This window comes from Ictalurus punctatus, chromosome 14 (assembly GCF_001660625.3).
Source record: "Ictalurus punctatus breed USDA103 chromosome 14, Coco_2.0, whole genome shotgun sequence".
Taxonomy (NCBI): domain Eukaryota; kingdom Metazoa; phylum Chordata; class Actinopteri; order Siluriformes; family Ictaluridae; genus Ictalurus; species Ictalurus punctatus.
Window position 1 is genome coordinate 14562586 of NC_030429.2, and position 19020 is coordinate 14581605.

The following is a 19020-nucleotide window of genomic DNA, read 5'->3' on the forward strand; positions in this document are numbered from 1 at the left end:
GCACGTTAATAATGTAGGGAAGCAGGAAAAGAAAAAGGAAACCATAATAAGATCTTCCATATAGTATACTGTATAATTGTTTTGTTCAGAAGGTGAAAAATTACAAAATAACTAACACAGCAAAAGACATGTTTCATCATCATCATCATCATCATCATCATCTCCACCATAGATTATATTTATTATGGAAACAATTATTATTATATTATATGATTCCTCTATGATATTGTGCATGAAGGTTTTGTGTGGTTTTTCTCCTAAAATGCAATGTGGAAATGTGGTTTCCAGGATTTATGAAGAATAAAATGAATATTAATTTATTTATTTGATGAGTTAAAATTAAAAATTTTAAAAACTACATTAAAATGAAAGTCAGTCAAATTAGGAGCTGAAAAAGCTCAAGCCTAGGGTATAGATCCCTTTCAAGGAGTGTTCAGAACCACTATGCAACTGTGCCCTAGCTAGCCAGATCTTGATGATGACAGTGCATTAGTCTTGTCCAAGATGACCAGAGTGCTAGACTTGGGCTGGATTGGAGCAGAATCGCATACAGTGATGGCATTCTTTCAGCATCGAGCACCTGATTTACTATTGTACTCGTACACTCTCTTTGTAACTGGAAAAGAATTTCAGGAAAAATGAGCAGTTAGAAAATATTTACATCATCAAAAACATATGTTTAATTGTTCTGATTATATTTCTGCTCATGTCAGACAGAAGCACAAAGGATATACTTGTGAACTTTGTATGTATTGTGTAAATTTATGTAGCATCTTCAGGACAAATTGTACTATTTTGTCACTCATTGTGAACCACCTTACCAGGATCTACTTCCTCTCTATTAAACACAGTGTTGACCTTTGTCACCTCCTGTAGGAAAAAGGAATTTAATATTAGAGGTCGACCGATTGGTCGGTTTTGCCGATTAATCGGCACCGATAATAGATCGGTCCTTTAATCAGCTAACATCCACACCGATAGTTTTTCTCGGTTGCTCCATTGCAGGAGCGGCTGAGAAGGCTGTCATTATACAGCACGAGAGCGGCCTTTAGAGGTGAAATAAAAACTATCACTGACACACTTTTTGTGATATTTGAAGTAGTATTTTTTTATATACATTTTGGATGTCTTTTTTTATTTGTTATTTGGAGTTTAAAAAGTTTGAATTTAAAAAGTAGAGTACATTTTCATGATACAGCCAGTACTGTTAATTTTTGTAAATAAAGTTCAGCAATATTTTACTCTATTTTACAGTGTCATGTTTTCATTCAGTATCCACTTTCACTACTGCTCATGCATGGAGTTTAACTGTGTGAATGTAGACTAACCGCTACTTTTAGAGCAGCACAAATGAGGGTTTAGCAATTGGCAACCTAGCTAATTTTCCAAGTTCACAACTTTCATAAACTTCAAGTGTGGAGGAAGGATGGATTTTAAAAGGTAATCAAGTTAACAGGTCCCTGGGAAAATGAGTGCTGACTAGACTACATAAAACCTTTGGGAAAAAGTTTGCTGAATGTGTGCTAACAGAATCCTGAACTGGGGAACACAGGACCCTGGTAACAAATACCCTGCTGATTGGAGGTAGTTCTTTACTAGATCAAACTTACTGAATGTTCCTTCCTCTTTTGGTGTCCCGATTTTTCTTCTACAGCATCTCTTGCCATCTACCTGATGTGTGCAACAAGTCTGAGGCCAGTCATTATAGCGTGCTTCTTAATATCTTACTTGTATGCAGAGGCCATTTAAACACCAAAAATCATGCGGGAAAGTATGGGGTTCTGCTCGCCCCCCTGTCTGAACAAGGGCATGAGAATCGCCAAACTTTCCCCCTGTTGCACGTAAGGGTAACAGTGCTCGTGGTGATACGGTGAGGGGTTGAAATGTGGACCTTCAGAACAGGTTCAACGCAGAACGTACCAAGTAGACCTGCCTGTATTATGTAGAACGGGGCAGGGCTGAACATTTGGGCGGGGCAGCATGTGTCTCTCCACCTATAAGAGTTAGGCGTCGACGACATTACATTGCCACTATCCAATGAGACCAGTTAAGGCAGAACGACACATAGCCCCGCCCTAAAGTGTAGCTCCGCCTCGTTCTGCAGGCAGAACCTTTTCGAACGTACTGCGGCGAGGTGGAAAACAAACAACAAATCATGACTTTCTCCTTAACCGAACTGAAAAGACCCAAATATTTCCCTCCAATCAAGTTTCCTATCCTTTTAGCCTCATCCTTAATTCGGAACTCCTTTACTTTCCTCAGTGTTTCCACTTTAATTCTGAGTTCCTTCTCTTTCCCTCAATATTTTCGCTTTAATCATTTCTTCTGTCTTTCTTTGAATCATAAATCAGAATATTGTGGCACTGCTCTGTCGCCTGGAACATAACTGTCCACACCCACACTGAGTTTATGGAGTGTGATACTGGTTTATTGGAAATGACCAATATAATTACAATTCTTATTTTATTTCGGAAATATCATATATATAAAGTAAAGTATATGTTAACTGTTCCAAACGGTAGACTATTTTCCACTGACATAAATAGTTTTACGACTCTCTAATGTCAACACGCTACAGAACAGTCGTAAATCTGTTAAGACATCTCGGCTGTTAAAAAAGGATACTTGATGTAAACTATTAGATGTGTGATTGATTTTTGATAATAAGATGCAGAATTTTGATTTTACTGTTTTTATAGATTTAAGTGTTTTTGTAGACTATGAATTTGTATTCCCTTACTGTTATTTCTTTAATTAAAAAAAGAGAGAATAATCCGGGTATTTAAAAAGAAAAAGAAAAAAAAAAGAATAATTTAAAAAGGCCCTCGGAGGGCGTATAAAGAGGCGCGGCCAGGTGCAGCTCGTTTAGAATGATTACCTGCGGGAAGGCGTCGCGTAGCAACCGGTGTAATGACAAACCATACATACCAGTCACCTGTGGGCCTATTGAATGTGTTCTTCTCCACATTGATGTTTGTGACTCTGGGCTGAAAATATACACAGATAAAAGATTAGCTCTTGATCATAAACTGTAAAAGCATAGATTTCAGTGCAGCATTTTGTACAGTAAATCCTGACATTCTTTCTCTCCTACTTCCACTGTTGGTATTTCTAGCATTGTTCATGATTTGAATAACCATGGGGTAAACACCCTTTTAGAATTGGGAATGTGCCAGTGTTCAGATTCAGTCAATTATGTTCAAACTCATGTTAAATACTGATCAGTATACACATGCCATCAATTAAAGTGACTCATTACCCCCAAGTAAAGTACCCTTGTTCCTTTTAACATCCAAATAGAAAAAACATGATTTATCTTGGCTTCATTTTTTTATATCACAAAAACATGAAATTTAGGGGTGTGTAGACTTTTTATATCCACTGTAGACTAAACGTTTACACTTTTTAAAATAAAGTTAACTATTAAATTATTTTAAATAGTCAATTTTGCAAGCTATATTGATTTTCCTCCACTTCAATATTACTTCCATATCAGTTCTATGTTCAAGCATGGCGAATACTTATGCAATGTATACTTCCCCTTAGCCAAATCATTCAACAACAATGCTTACAAGTACTAAGGCTTGCTGTAATTCCTTCTTTATTGGCATTTTGGACTCCAATGTATTTAAATTCTGCCTTAAGTATTTACTTACACCAAGTGTCCCATCTTCTGGTTACTCTTGTTACCTGTTTCAGAAGGAGTCAAGTATAACCTTTTACTTCTCACAGTCAGTACATGACTTCACTTTGCCTTATCTCCCTGAGTTCCTGCAATTTCTTCTCACTTCTCCCAAAAAAAATCTACTTTTCTTGGCTTTAGAGCAAGGGTGTCCAATGTTATCCGCAAAGGGCCGGTGTGGGTGCATGTTTTCATTCCAACCAAGCAGGAGGCATACCTGAATCCACCTGTTTAATCAGTTGTTCTTGGCTTTCAATAGACTCAGGTGTGGCTTCTGCTTGGTTGGAATGAAAACTTGCACCCACACTGGCCCTTTCCGGATAAGATTAGACACCCCTGCTTTAGAGGCTTGCTATGAATGTATGCAAACCTACAGTACTTGCACACTGATAATGACAGTGCCAGTCTGAGGAGGGGCTCTGGCACTGTCTTGCCCTAACTGAAGGTTGGCATCGGCAATCAGTGCTGTGAGTCTGTAGCTCCACCGTGTGTCCAGCCCACCGCTGAAATCAAATGGTGCTACCAGGATCAGACGGCTCATGTTTGAGCATGCGCTCGGTGAAAAGCCAAAATGGACTGAGACAAGACCATTGCTATAGAGTTTGCAACAAGCACACTAACGCAGAGGAGTTATATAAAGGTTGATATGGAATTTCAGGCAGACGTCATGTCATATGAAGCGTTAGCATCTGTGACATTAATGAGAACCTGAAAGAGGACAAACAAGAGTGAATGAGGGCACTGCACTGAGCATTATGTACTCATTACAACCAAACTGATTGGTAACTAACAGTGGTTGTAGCAGAGCATGGCATGATGGGATCTCCATCCTCCACTCTGAGGATTACCACGTGTCTGCGTGTCCTCATAGTCAGGGTGAGTGAGCAGGGTTATCCGGCCCACCAGGGTTATTCAGCCCAAGAAGATCAATATATCAGCCAATATATTTTCTTTTTTATTTCTATTTTTTCATCAACGGTTCCTTACTTGACGGGCACTGGGACCTGGGGGAGGCTGCTGTAGGCACTACACACCTATTTGTCCGCGCGTTTTTCGGTGGAGACCAATCTGATTGGTTTTCAGGTCAAACAGGTGACTGCAACCCAGACAGGAGAGATCAGTAAAGATAAACTGAATAAAGGCAGAACGTCGTTGTCAGTGCACGTGATGGTAGCAATGAGGGCTCCCTTCACCTCCGTCTCTGGCACTGTTTTAAACATACAAATACAAAACATCATCATCCACATGTTGTGAGACAGTTTTCCCAATACTTACCTCCGTACACCAACCAATGTACCCAAATGTATTCATATACAACATTTAATTCTATGTACAGTGTATGCTGAATACTAAAAGGAGTTGTTTACTCACCTCTGGTTGTCAGCAAAGAAAATGTTGTCATTAATGTCTTGGACAGTAACCGTGATGTTGATTGTATTGAGCAGTGGTAGTCCAGGAGGACTAAAGCTGGCTGTTACAGTCACTATGATTGTTGGATTGTCTCTCAGTGCTGCCGAGTCTCGATCCATCCTGTTTGCAGTTGTGACCAGTCCAGTGTTTACACACAAATAAACCCTTTGAAGAATTTATAGCAAAATAATAAATTAATTTTTAAAAAATGAAAATGTGAAGATATGAAACATTAGAGAATTAATATTTTATTAATGGAGCAACCTTACATTTGTGTATTGCAAGATAATTGTTGTCACTTATGGTGTAGAAGATGAAACTGTTAGAAACTGAGTCACTGGAGACAACAGCAGTAATGTTGGCCATAACATGCCCCGGGCTCAACGCTTCTGGGACAGTAAAATATGTAATGGTGCTATAAAAAGCAAAGTATTATTGTATGCTGTAGGGAGGAAGAAGAGATGAGTGATATAGTGCACTTAATATAAACCAGGGAATTTTATCTTGATCTTAATGTTATATATTAAATAACAAAGCTCATGATGAAAAATAATGTTGGTCACTTACTTTAAGAAGTACGGTTTGTCATCACTGAGGTTAATTTATGTTGATGAACAAAGGTTTGGGAGAGGTGTTATTCCCATCATTCACTGAGATATTAAAGTAATATCTGACCAATAGAGATAAAAAGGAAAATCATTCTGAATTATAGTACAGAAAAACTTTCAGATGTATTATGTACATTTTAGATGACCCATTTCTCAAAGGAATGTGCTGGATTTCTGGATCCCTTACCGCCTGGGATCAGTTAGATAATCAAGCTGTTTGACAGTGAAAATGAAGCCCTTGCTGTGATCGATGCTTAAAGCAGCATTCAGAGGGCTCAATGCGAACTGTGGAGAATAACAGATGATACATACAGGACCTAGACCCCAGCAATAAAAGATTTCCAAACTGAATTTTTGCAGTACTGCTTTATAAGTGTAAATGGGGGTATTTATAATAACATACCAAGAACCATTGTGCTGAATATGGTCAGGCACAGAGCAAATGAGAAAGAATGAGAAAAAGGGAGGTGCACACTGATTTACAATGAATAGAGAGCAGAAGATATTTACATACAGTTAGAGGTCTATTTTCAGGGTCAAAGACAGCTGGTTGATAGATTAAGCTTGGCGGAGACTTCTCCACTATGTAGAGGAATGAATGAGGCTAAAACTGAGATATTTTATTATGACAACCACACCACAATGACCTTTTTATAATCAGACTACACACAGGCCAGTGAACAAAAAATTTCCATACTTTCATCCAAGAAAACTGGGGGCTAATCCATATCCGTTAGTATAACAGTGAGTGTATGCAGTTCAAAGCCTGCACTGTCGTCCACAGACAAGAAGCCGCAGAATGAAATGATTAGAGAAACTCTCAAAGTCCAGATTTTGGGTGTCCGTGAGAGTTACCAAGAAGAAACATAAACCAAAGTTACTATATTTGTATGAACATTCAGTTGTGCATATACACTATAGTTTAACTGAAATACTAAAATAGGATTAAACCATAATATATTTCACACATATATTTCTCAACAGATACATGCAGTTCAATAATTAAATTATTCTTGTATTAGATGTTCTGAAAATGAATCACCCCAACTGAGAATGCTATGATTAATCAAGAGAACCTTGGCATGTGTTGAATTCACCATATACACAATGAAATCATTAGTCAGAGGATTAGAGTTGAGTAGCCTTGTGGAAAACCCAATCTTAAAGCAGAAGACTTCAGTTCCAGATGGTCTGTTCTCTTGCAGGTTTACTGTGGCAGGAAGGCCTTGCAGAGTCACACCTAAGACTGAGCATGAACCCCAAAACAAGAAGATAGTTACGCAAATCTTGACCACCAATGGATTAAATTCTATTAGCTAATTTTCAGAGTGTAACACATTTTATTTATTTTCTTAGGATCTAGAATACACTGCTAGGAATTACAATTTTACCTTAAAGGCGAATTATGTGTACTTCAAATATACAGTTATGATAGTGTCACCAGAAGCCAGCCATACACAGAGAAAAAGACTCAGAAATATGTTCATGCTGACTCCTAATTTATGTCCAAACAAGACATCTAAAGCAGTCTGGTGATTCCAAGTTCTTAACGTATATTCTGTAGCCTTAATCATTTTTATGACCCTACTCATTCTCTGTTGCTAAGTCTCTGTTGGTAGAAACCTTAATGACCTTTATGATAAGGCTCATTTAAGTGATCAAGCTTGTCAGAACATGTATTGTGCTATAATATGCCAGTGTAAAGATCAGATTAGACTCTGCTAGTCCAAACATAAACATAATACATGTTGTAAAAATGGCAACTGGTTTGGTTGTCTGAAAACAATTATTTCAAAAGATAGATAAAATACTTGATTTTCCACACAATAGGAATTATTGTGCAGGTCTCTCAGACAGAAAAATAAAAGTACAATAAAATCAATATTATATAATTTAATAAATATAATACAATATACTGTACATGTTCACTCAATTTAGCTGCCATACATGCCTGAGATTTTGAGGGTCTATGAATCAGAGGTTAAATTAAATTACTATGCATATTTAATTATTTTTTATTACTGCTAGCTTATTAATTTTGTAATGTATGGTATGCTTGTAATCAAATGGTATGCCAAAGGATTGTTCTATAAAATAACATTTGAATTAATATAAATTGGACCATAAATTATATTACTCATTGGCCGTCATATATTCACATAGGTCCAAAAATTACAGGTAAACAGCAACTCAGTCTGACACTTCAGCCATTATTCCTCTGCCACAACAGACAAAAAGACAAAGCCCATCATACTATTTAAAAAAAAAAAAAAGTTGTTGAATACCAAATATGATTAACAACAAAATGGCATAATTTGTCAAATTTCTACAAGAAACTGAGATGGAAGGCTCAACCCATCAGAACAACGAATTCAAAACAGATAAAGAATATATAAATAATAATTAACAACAACAACAACAAAAACAATAATTTATATAATATATAAATGATATATTTTAAGAAGTTCAAACAATTTTAATGCTTTTTGATTTTTCATTTTTGTAAGAGCTTCTGAGAAAATTTAAATTAATTTCTGAATATACTAAAGGGGGGGGGGGGGGGGGTTTAAAAGTCTACATTTATGTATATAATATTTTATGCCATCATGCTATTTGGATATTCTATATACAGTGGCAAGAAAAAGTATGTGAACCTTTTGGAATTTCATGGTTTTCTGCATAAATTTGTAATAAAATGTGATCTGATCTTCATCTAAGTCAAGAGTATTGACAAATATAATGTGTTTAAAATAATAACACAAAATAAATTCTGATCTTTCATGTATTTATTGAGAACAACCAAAAAAACCTCATAGTGCTTGTGAAAAAAGTATGTGAACCCTTGAGTTAATGACCTCAAAAAAGCTTCTTTTTTTTTTTTTTGCACACCTGGAGTCTCGTTAAGAAAATGACTTTGGAGCTGTGGACTACAGCTACTTTGACTGATAAAAACCCCTCAAACGTTTGGAGTTTGTTCTGCACAAGAATCACATGCTTATGTGAGCCATGCCTCGCCAAAAAGAGCTTTCAGAGGATCTATGATCAAGAATTGTTGATTTACATAAAGCTGGCAAGGGTCACAAAGTGATTTCAAAGACTTTAGAAATTCACCAGTCTACAGTTAGGCAAACATTTTACAAATGGAGACACTTTGGGACTGTTGCTACTCCACCAAGAATTGGGCACCCAGTCAAAATGACACCAAGAGCACAACAAAGACTCATTGAGGTAAAGAAACAACCCCGAATGACAGCCAAGGATTTGAAGGCATCATTGGAACTGGCTAACATCTCTGTTCATGAGTCTACAAAACATTGAACAAACAGGGTGTCTATGGCAGGACACCATGAAGGAGGCCACTGCTTACTAAAAAGAACATTTCTGCGTGCTGAAGTTTGCAAAAGAGCACATTGACACTCCACAGCGGTATTGGCAAAATGTTTTGTGGACTGATGAAACTAAGATTGAACTATTTGGAAAAACCACACAGCACTACACCTGGCATAGAAAGGGCATGGCATATCATAACATCATCCCAACTGTAAAGTATGGTGGAGGAAACATCATGATTTGGGCCTGCTTTGCTGCATCAGGGCCTGGCCAGCTTGCAATCATTGAGGGGAAGATGAATTCCCAAGTATATCAGACAATTCTTCAGGATAATGTGAGAATGTCTATACGTCAGTTGAAACTGTGTAGAAGTTGGGTGATGCAACAGGACAACGACCCAAAACACCGGAGCAAGTCCACAACAGAATGGCTTCAGAAAAACAAAATCTGCCTTTTGGAGTGGCCAAGTCAGAGCCCAGACCTCAACCCAATAGAGATGCTATGGAATGACTTGAAGAAAACCATACACATGAGACGTCCAAAGAATATGACGGAGCTAAAGCAGTTCTGCCAGGAAAAAATGGCTAAAATTCCTCCTGAACGGTGTGCAGGTCTGATCCACAGCTACAGGAAGCACCTGGTTGAGGTTATTGCTGCCAAGGGGGGTCAACCAGTTATTAATTCTGTGGGTTCACTTACTTTTTCCACTGCCATTTTGAATGTTGAATGAGTGTGTTTAATAAAGACGTGAGGGATCAGAATTTATTTTGTGTTATTATTTTAGGCACGTCATATTTGTCAATACCCTTGTCTTAGATGAAGATCAGATCATATTTTATGTCAAATTTATGCAGAAAACCATGAAATTCCAAAAGGTTCACATACTTTTTCTTGCCACTGTAGTAAGCGAATACGTCACCTATAAATGTGGCCAAATGCCTTGTCGCTTGTTGATGACGCAACCAGGAACTTGAATTTGACCACATGCGTTACCATTGGCGCTGTAAACACTGAATTGTGCTTTTGATGAAGGTGAGTTTATTGAAATTCATTCTTTGCTGTCTAATAAGGCCACGGAATTTATTACTAGCTTACAAAAATGCATAATGCATGTTGGAACATGCCAAACTGCCCGAATGTTACAAATGGTAATTAGCTAACAGCTAACCGGCTACAGGCACATGCCGATAGAAGCTATACGTCAGTTACACTTGTGTCCGTGTACAATTGATCACTACAGGAAACACTACAGGACTACAGCAGACATGATATTATTATTGCTGCACTATTCTCAGAGGTTGGTGAAGGGGGACTGACAAATTGTTTATAGTAACAGTGCAGTAACCATACACGTATAATACAGTATATACTATAGAATTTCGCTACAGATGGTGAAGAAAAGTTCTATTATTATTATTTTATATATACCACTTCAGAACTCTCCTTTTTGGTCTCTTTTTCATTTTAACTGTTACCCCAGCACACAGCAGAATAGAGGATGATGCTTGACACTGCTGACTCCTAGAAAGTATGCAGTACATGTTACCACATAGGCCTACACCAAAAGACTTCAGCCTTCTCAGAAGATTTAGTTGGCTCTGACCTTCCCAAACAGACTTTCTCTGTTTCCTGACCATCCCAACTTATCATCCAGTGTGCAAACCTAGGTATTTGTAGGTCAGTATCATCTTGGTGTCTTCATCATGGAGGAGATTTCATCCTGCGAAGGTCTACCATCACGTCATCTCCTATATTCCTCCTCCTTTTCCTGTCCAACACACCTCACCACAGCCGTTGCATCTGATAACTTTTGTAGATAACACATCTCGGAGTCATACCAGAAATCTATGGTGTGAAAATTTAAAAGGAAGGGAGCCAGAGCAGTTTCCTGTGCTGCTAATAATCTTTTATTTTGGAAAATTGTACTTGCTTTTGTTTCACGTCTTTGTAAAATCAGTATCAAATGGTGATGCAACGTAAGTTCATGTGTAGGATATAACTTCCAATAGACTTGAATTTTTACATGAAACTTTAATCAGTGCCAGTATCAAAGCTCATAGTCCATTTTAACAGGTTAGGCATCAAGCATTCAGGCCAGTGATTGTGAGTGAAATTTGACTTTTCATTATCAGGGTTTGTGTACGGTAACATCATGGCAACCTCACTGGGCAAACTGGGATTCCACAGTAAGATGATTCTAGCACCCATGGTGCGGGTAGGTACTCTACCCATGAGGCTTTTGGCATTGGACTATGGTGCAGATATTGTCTACTGTGAGGTAAATATGTAAAAATAAATAAATAACAAAAATACTGAATACATTATTGAAAGTATTGGTGTTTTTGAAAAGTGATTAAATATTATACTACTACATCTTGGCATGTGTGTAAAATTGTATAGCCTGGAGTCACTTGTTTTCTTGTATGATCTGATTTTTGTCTTTTTGTTAAAGGAACTGATTGATCTCAAAATGGTTCAGTGTGAGAGAGTTGTGAATAGTGAGTCTTTCTGCACTTTTTCTCATTTTCAGCATACCAAGATGTTTTTAAGTAGTAGTTTTTATTTTTTAAAATTTTGTGTAGTGAAAAAAAATATTGAAGGTTGTGTCCTTGGTCTGTTTCTTTGGCAGACGTCTTGGAGACAGTGGACTTTATAGCACCTGATGAGAGGGTTATGTTCCGCACCTGTAGTAAAGAAAAGGACTGTGTTGTCTTTCAGATGGTTAGTTTTAGGACTTTCTTTATGATGGATCACTGTAGAATATTTAAATTTAAAAACTGTATTTTATAATGCAATGTTATAATGCATTTTCATTTTTCATGTATTTTTCTTGTGTATTCAGGGAACAGCTGATCCAGAGAGAGCACTGGCAGTAGCCAAACTTGTGTGAGTTGTATTCAAGTGTTTCTCAGTATACGCAAAACTTAAAAATCTCTTCTAGTCTTTCCTTTTAGGAACTACTAGATAATGTAATGTCTTATTCCTGAACAGGGAGAATGATGTAGCAGCTATTGATGTCAACATGGGCTGTCCAAAGGAATACTCGACCAAGGTGTGAACTACATTTCAACTACACACATCACCAGTCCTCATTCTTCAGGAGGAGTTCTCCGTTTCTTAAGTTCAGTGTCTTACTGTCTATACTGTTATGTACTGTATATGGAAGCATTATTTGGGTTGGATTAGTGTGATATGTTTATATAATAATGGCAGATTTTGGTGTCTCGTGCAGGGTGGAATGGGATCCGCGCTCCTTTCTGACCCTGAAAAAATTGAGGCTGTAGGTATCCAAATGGTGATTCTGCAGATACAGTGCAACACACAGCTAGTGGCCCTGGAGATTTTACTAGAATAATTGAGTTTTAAATCACCGAAAAGGGTTTTCATTTTCTATCTTTGTTGTTCTGTGCAGATTCTGACCGCTCTGGTGAGGGGAATTTCCAAACCAGTGACCTGCAAAATCCGAATCCTTCCCACTGTAAGTGTTCGTGGGTTGCGTTAATCAGTTACTTTAGAATAACAGTACTTGTACAGGACCAATTTTGTCTTCTTGTAGTTTAATGAATACAGTCATAGTTGAACATGTTTCATGTGGTTGCTAGGTGTGTAGGTTATTCCCATGAATATTCCCATTCATCCGGATGGATTTTCACTAGAAATCCTGAAAGCACCGAGATCCAGAGTTCAGATGTGTAGCATTGCATGGAAATATCAGAGAACAAAATCTGATTTGTCTAAAAGCCCTTCTCTTTCAGCATTTTTACAGGCACACAGTACATAGTGGAAAGCAATCTAGAATCTTACAGAGAGCTGAAAATATCTTGATGCATTCAGTTTTCGTTACTTTAAGATGCCATCAGAGAAGGTTTTGCTGGCCAAGAGAATTCATCAATGATTCCATATTACACATTATGTAGACACCTGACCATCACACCCATATGTGCTTTTTGAAAATCCCATTCCAGATTTAGTCCCCTTTTGCTGTTATAATAACCTCCACTTCTCTGGGAAGGCTTTCCACTAGATTTTGGAGTGTGGCTGTGGGTATTTGCCCATTCAGCTACAAGAGCATTAGTGAGGTCAGGGCAAGGGAGGAGGCCTGAGGTGCAGTCGGCAATTCCAGTTCATCCCATAGGTGTTCAGTTGGGTTATAGGCCACTCGTGTTCTTCCACACCAACTTTGGTAATGTCTTCATGGACCTTGTTTGTGCACAGGGGCATTGTCAAGCTGGAACAGGTTTTTGGTGAAGAGAAATTGAAATACTTCAGCATACAAAGACATTCTATACAATCAGCGTTGTTGCAACAGTATGGGGAAGAACCACATATAGGTGAAATGGTCAGGTGTGCACCTACTTTTGGCCATTTATGCCGCTTTTCTACCACAGGAACTTTCTCCAGGAACTAGGGACTTTTGGAGGTACTTGGTGTGTTTCTACCGCAGAGACCAGGGTTTAATTTAGTTCTGGGTAAAATATTTAGCCTACGCAAAATCACTACTTGGGAGGTGGTACTTTTTCAAAAGCCAGGAACTTTGGGGGTTGGGACTTGGGTGCTGAACATGATTGGTTGAGTGCACGCAGCATTTTTTTTTTCAACCTCCATTTTGGTGCGTACAGTAACAGTTGACTCAATTTGAATCAACACAATAGAGTTTCGTAAAAAATACGGCCGATGGACTGACGACGAGGTTCAGGCCTTATTAAGTATTTACGCAGAGGAGAACTGGAAAAGGCGACCTGCAATGAAAAAGTATACTTAAAAATATCAAGTGGGTTAAGCAAGCTGGGCGTTATTCATATAGGAAAACAGTGCAGAGAGAAGCTCGTCTCGGTCGTCTCAGCAATAGCTAATAAAATCCGTTTGCTTACTTTAAATCTAGCATTCTGAATTCGCTTTACTGCTCGTCTCTTTTCCAGCATTTTCTCAGTTTTTAGCAAAGCAATACATCACAATCAACAGCAGCACAGCTTGAATCTCCTCCATGCTTGTTGTTGCTGCAGTGTCGTTATCAGATTGCAGAAAATAGACTGTCTGTTTTAAAAACATGACGAATTTATACAAAGATAAAAATAAATTTTCATCCTGTGACTGGGAGTCGAACCCAGGCCGTAGTAGTGAGAGCGCCAAATCCTAACCATTAAACCACCAGCCTGGTTGCAGCAAACTCTAAATCTTGTATCTTTGCGATGGGCGAAGATTGTTATTGTTCAAAGGTTTGTGTTCCAAATCAGCACCTGCTATGTGTTTTTATGAGCTGAGCAAACATTTTACATTATTACATCATTAAAATCATCTTACTTTGTGTCAATAATCAGTTTGATTGTAGCATACTTCGAGGCTTCATATCCTCACAAAGGGCTTGATGCGTGCAGTCATACGTCACCGGACTAATTTGCCTAATCTTCGGGGTACTTTAGACCGCGATGGAAACGCAGACAACAAAGGTCTGGAGAACCAAATGGTCCCTTGAAAAAAGTTCCTGGGATTAATTGTTCTGGGTAATTTCGGTGGAAAAGCGGCTATAGTGTATTCGAAACTAAAAATGAAGAATGCTTTTCCGTGTTTGTACTAATCACTTTCAATGCTTTGTCAGCTGGAGGAAACCATTAGTTTGGTGAAGAGAATTGAAAAAACAGGGGTGGCTGCAATAGCAGTGCATGGCAGGTATGGCATTTTTTGAGGTAGCTTGAGTTTTACATTGTGGTTACATGTTATGTGTAGATTGCAGAAAGGTGTGTTTACAGCTGCTCAGTCAAAGTATCTCTGTTTCTCAGGATGAAAGAGGAGAGACCACGGCATGCAGTCCACTGTGACTACATTCAAGCTGTAGCTAACAATGTGTCTATTCCAGTGATCGCTAAGTCAGTATCTGCTCATATGTACACCCTCTGAATGGTTTTTTTTTTTTTTTTTTTTTTAAAGCAGTTGCTTAAGAATTGTGAATAGATTTGTTCTGTTCTTGTGTACATGTAGTGAAGCAAGTTAGTTTATGACCCAATTTTCTTCTTATTGCCTTCCCAATATGTTAACTATGTTAACATTCTCTCTCTCTCTTTTTTTTCTCTTTCGTTCTTTGTAGTGGTGGCTCTCTTGATCTCATAAAAACATATGATGATATCGAACAATTTCGAGAGACAACAGGAGCATCCTCTGTCATGTTAGCTCGGGCCGCTATGTGGAACCCTTCAATTTTTCGCTGCCAGGGAATGGTGTCTGTAGACGAGGTTATGGAAGAATATGTCAAATATGTGAGTACTGAGCCTTTTTAAATTGCTTAAATAAATGTTTTTACAGCCTTTTTCCCCCCCCTATTATTTGGGCTCTGTAGCTGTTCATGCTTCTGCTACAGTATATTAAAGAGCTCACACAATAGTGTGTGTTGTTTTTGTATGTAGGCTGTTCGCTATGACAACAACACATTCAACACTAAATACTGCCTGTGCCAGATGTTAAGGGATAGGGTGGAATCACCAATGGGCAAACAGCTTCATGCAGCGCAGACCAATGAAGAAATCTGGTAAAGTATTTAGTAAAAAATGCAGATGTTTTATAAAAGGAAGTGCAGCTCTGCTGCATTAAGAGGCCCCGGTGTTTAAAAAGAGTCTAAAGTTAACTGGACCCCCTGGTAAAGAACATTCCACAATAGCATGTACAGTCCCCTCTAAAAGTATTGGCACAGCAAGGCCAATTCTTTTGTCTTTGGTATAAACTGAAGACATTTGAGACAATAGATCAGAATTTCAGCCTGCATTTACTGATAATTAGATCTAGATGTGTTAAACAACTAAAGTTGCCATGTTCTAGGATGTTTACTTAATTTAGGAAACCATTAATACAGTTTTAATATTCTGTATTAATACATGAATACAGCTTTAATACAGTTTTATTTACCTTTTCATGTTGCCTAGTTCTAGTTTATTATTATTATTATTATTATTATTAGTACTATTATTATTATTATTATTATTATTATTATTATTATTATTATTATTATTTATTATTATTATTCTTTTCCCAATGGATGATGCTGCATCACTAAAGCACAGCCTTGTTCCTGCAGTTGCACTCGGCCAGAACTGATATCTTTCTCATGGGCCTTATTCCAAAATTGTTTTGCATTTATGTGAGCTACAATAACATAAGTGTCTGTGTGTGTTGGTGACATATGCAGTGAGGTGTTCAGAATGACTGATTTCTTCAAGAAAACCAAGGCTGAGCTGGAGGCCTGCAAAAAAGCCCTTGATGCCAACAGCAGCAGTCTTTCAGACCAGCCTGTACTGGACGGAGATGTCATCACTATGGCGGTCAAGTTCGAAAGGTTGATTCCAAATATTAAAAATCACAAAATGTTGCTATTTTTAAGTACATGGAATTTACACTGTAAAATATTTCAGAAGTCTCAATTAGTATTTTTGGTTGGTCCTTAAGTAAAGACAGCGTCCAAATATTTGTATATGTAAACTATTGTGTGAAGAGCCTACATTGCAACAAAATGTATGTGTGATCCAGGAGAGAGTATCCACCACAGATCACCCCAAAGATGTACTTGCTGGAATGGAGCCGGAAGGAAAAGTTGGAACAGCCTGTATATGAAACGGTGAGACTCGAACACAAGAACATCAACATTCTCTGACTCTTCATTTAACCACAGCACAGTAAAACCCCACACAACAGCTGCACATTGGAGCTGCAAATGAAAAATTCATCATAACTTTTTTTCAGGAGCAACGTACCCAAGACAGATGTTTCCAGTCTACGGTAATGGTGGCAAATAAGAAGTATAGGTCCACACTATGGTTAGTGCTTAATTAATATTAATAGTTTTTATTATGAGAACTTCAAACTGTAATTCATATTAATGGTTTTTTTCCCCCTTTTCAGGGAAAAATCTAAGAAATTTGCTGAACAAGCTGCTGCTGTTGTGTGTTTGCGCACGCTCGGTGTACCAGAGGGGCGTATCGGAGAGGGCTACTCAGGACTGGTAAACAAGAGAAAAAGGGAAGAGAAAAAAAGCGCCACTTCAGTGGACGAGAGCATTACAGACTTAGCACACAGGAAGAGACGGCTCACTGAGCCATCGCAAAAAGAGGAACAGGAATCAAATGACAGTCTGGTGGTAGTGAATGGCTCCTGTGGTCAGACTATGTCCTGACCATGAGTAGATGAGCACTGCTCAAGTTATGAACTCTCCACAAGGAGTGTGTCTGCTGCTATGTGCCTGCATTGCATTTGCAGTGATGCACCACAATGTATCTGAATCTCGTCCACAAAGACTTCAGCTTGATAACATGCATGTTATCCCTGATTTGTTTTTTTTTTCTGGGTAATTGTTTTATACGCTGTTTCTCATAATGTGTATGTGCACCACATTGCCATCTTGTTAGGTACAGCTACTCAATGCTGTTACACCTGACACATACTCCGCAGCTCTGACACCCAGTAATACTACAACCATTTCATAGTCACTACTATGCTAAAATGGTCCACCAACCATAGAATATCTGGTCAGCTATACCCCTATGGTGGTCCCTGTCCATCGAAGGAGGGGGTATAAGAGGACCGACAAATTGTACATAGCAAGAAATGATCTACAGTAAGCAAAATGACCTATATGGGAGCTGTGCCTAAGAAAGTGGCAGCTGACTCATTTTTTGTTGAATATAGGTGGCATTTATGTGATGATATTGTAGCTCAGTGTTTCTCAATCCTGGTCCTGGAGTACCACCATCCTGCACATGTTGGTGTTTTCCCTGCTCCCAACTCACCTTATTCAACTCATTCATTTATTACTAACCCTGAACTAGCTCGATCGGGGTGAGTTAGTGGAAAAATCATATAGCTTCAAGTTTGCCCAGTTCCCAATACACCTCATCCAATCCTAATATAAACACAGTCCCATTAGGACTGGAGTGTACACTCCTGGGGCAAAAAAAAAAAAATGGGCCAAGCCCAAAATGGCAAAATACTAAGCTTTTTATGGTCCTAACAAATCATTGGTTAGGGAATTGGACAAATGGATAAAGTAACTTTGCTTTTCCCTTTGATTTCTTTAAATGTTTAATCCTTATGGGTAAACTTGCAGACAGATTTTTATTTCTTTTTCTTTTCTTTATTTTATTTTCATGTTGTACACCAAGACACGTGTTAGTTTTAATTTTACATCAAATACTTTAATTATGACTTGACCTTTTGAGTACAAAACTATGTAGATGAATTTCCCTGTTTCTAGCTTTTCCCCAAACAGTTCACTGCAACAAAAGTAAACAAGCAAATGGTGGCACAGGAGGTCTTAGGAGTGCATTTGTTTAATTCTTGCTAATTTTCTGACCAATGTTTTGTTAAGAACATTAAAAAGCTTAACATTCTGCCATTTTCTACTTGACCTATTTTTATTTAATTTCTTTGCCCAAGTGTGTTCCTTGCCACAGACCAGAAGGAGGCTTTTAACTGTTGACCACATTGGCAGTATGTGGTGTAAACCAAAAACAAAATGAAAATCATTCTTTTATTCAAGTATTATACTTCTAAATAGTAATGGTGACTTAAGGCCTTAATGGAGTGGTTGGTGGGTGGCTGTATATATTTAATTTAATTTTACTTGTATTAAAAAACATTAAATATGTATCATTTGTTTCTTATCTTCAGTTGTATTGCACATCACACATAGCTTGTGATGATAATTCACATTCTATGAGTCCATTACATTTATTCATTTAGCAGATGGTTTTATCCAAAGCAGTTTACAACTGAGGAAATGCAAGCAAAGCGATGTATCAAGCAGAGAACAACACAAGTAGTGCTACTATACATGATTTTTAATTGAGTGCTAGAGGTAAAATTAGTAAGAGCAGGTGTTAAGTGCAGATTTTTTTTGTGTACAGACAAGTTGGGGGTTAGTTAATGTTAATGGAAAAGATAGTATTTAGCTGTTTTTTTTTAAAGCTATTGATGGAGTCTGTTGTCCAGATTGAGGTTGGAAGTTCATTG

At 37.9% G+C, this 19020-nt stretch overlaps 1 protein-coding gene and 1 long non-coding RNA gene across 4 annotated transcripts in view; one reads left to right on the top strand and one right to left on the bottom strand.

Annotated features, from left to right (window-relative positions):
• The window catches only part of LOC124628919 (uncharacterized), a 5195-nt gene extending 238 nt beyond the window's left edge, over nt 1–4957 (bottom strand). The window contains exons 1-5 of one of the 2 annotated variants that reach the window (XR_006983686.2): nt 4474–4957; nt 3657–4390; nt 2929–2987; nt 822–870; nt 1–616 (exon numbers count right to left, since the gene is read on the bottom strand). The exon at nt 1–616 is cut by the window's left edge and continues 238 nt beyond it. This is a non-coding gene — a long non-coding RNA (uncharacterized LOC124628919). Of the gene's footprint in view, nt 617–821; nt 871–2878; nt 2988–3656; nt 4391–4473 lie in introns of both variants that reach the window. The other variant, XR_006983685.2, reaches the window with a different exon arrangement.
• A 5022-nt stretch (nt 4958–9979) lies between these two features.
• On the top strand, nt 9980–18655 carry dus2 (dihydrouridine synthase 2). Of its 2 annotated transcripts, XM_053685975.1 has the most exons (17): nt 10016–10062; nt 10511–10707; nt 11163–11308; nt 11483–11528; nt 11660–11751; nt 11873–11916; nt 12022–12082; nt 12263–12310; nt 12443–12508; nt 14627–14697; nt 14808–14894; nt 15113–15281; nt 15429–15550; nt 16205–16351; nt 16543–16630; nt 16756–16829; nt 16915–18655. In XM_053685975.1, the coding sequence occupies exons 3-17, from the start codon at nt 11183–11185 to the stop codon at nt 17183–17185; spliced, it is 1512 nt and encodes a 503-aa protein (XP_053541950.1). In that variant the 5' UTR covers nt 10016–10062; nt 10511–10707; nt 11163–11182; the 3' UTR covers nt 17186–18655. The 2 variants fall into 2 exon arrangements, with proteins under 2 accessions (XP_017341634.1, XP_053541950.1); XM_017486145.3 differs by lacking the exon at nt 10511–10707 and having other exon boundaries at nt 9980–10062.
• Nucleotides 18656–19020: the final 365 nt, after the last annotated feature.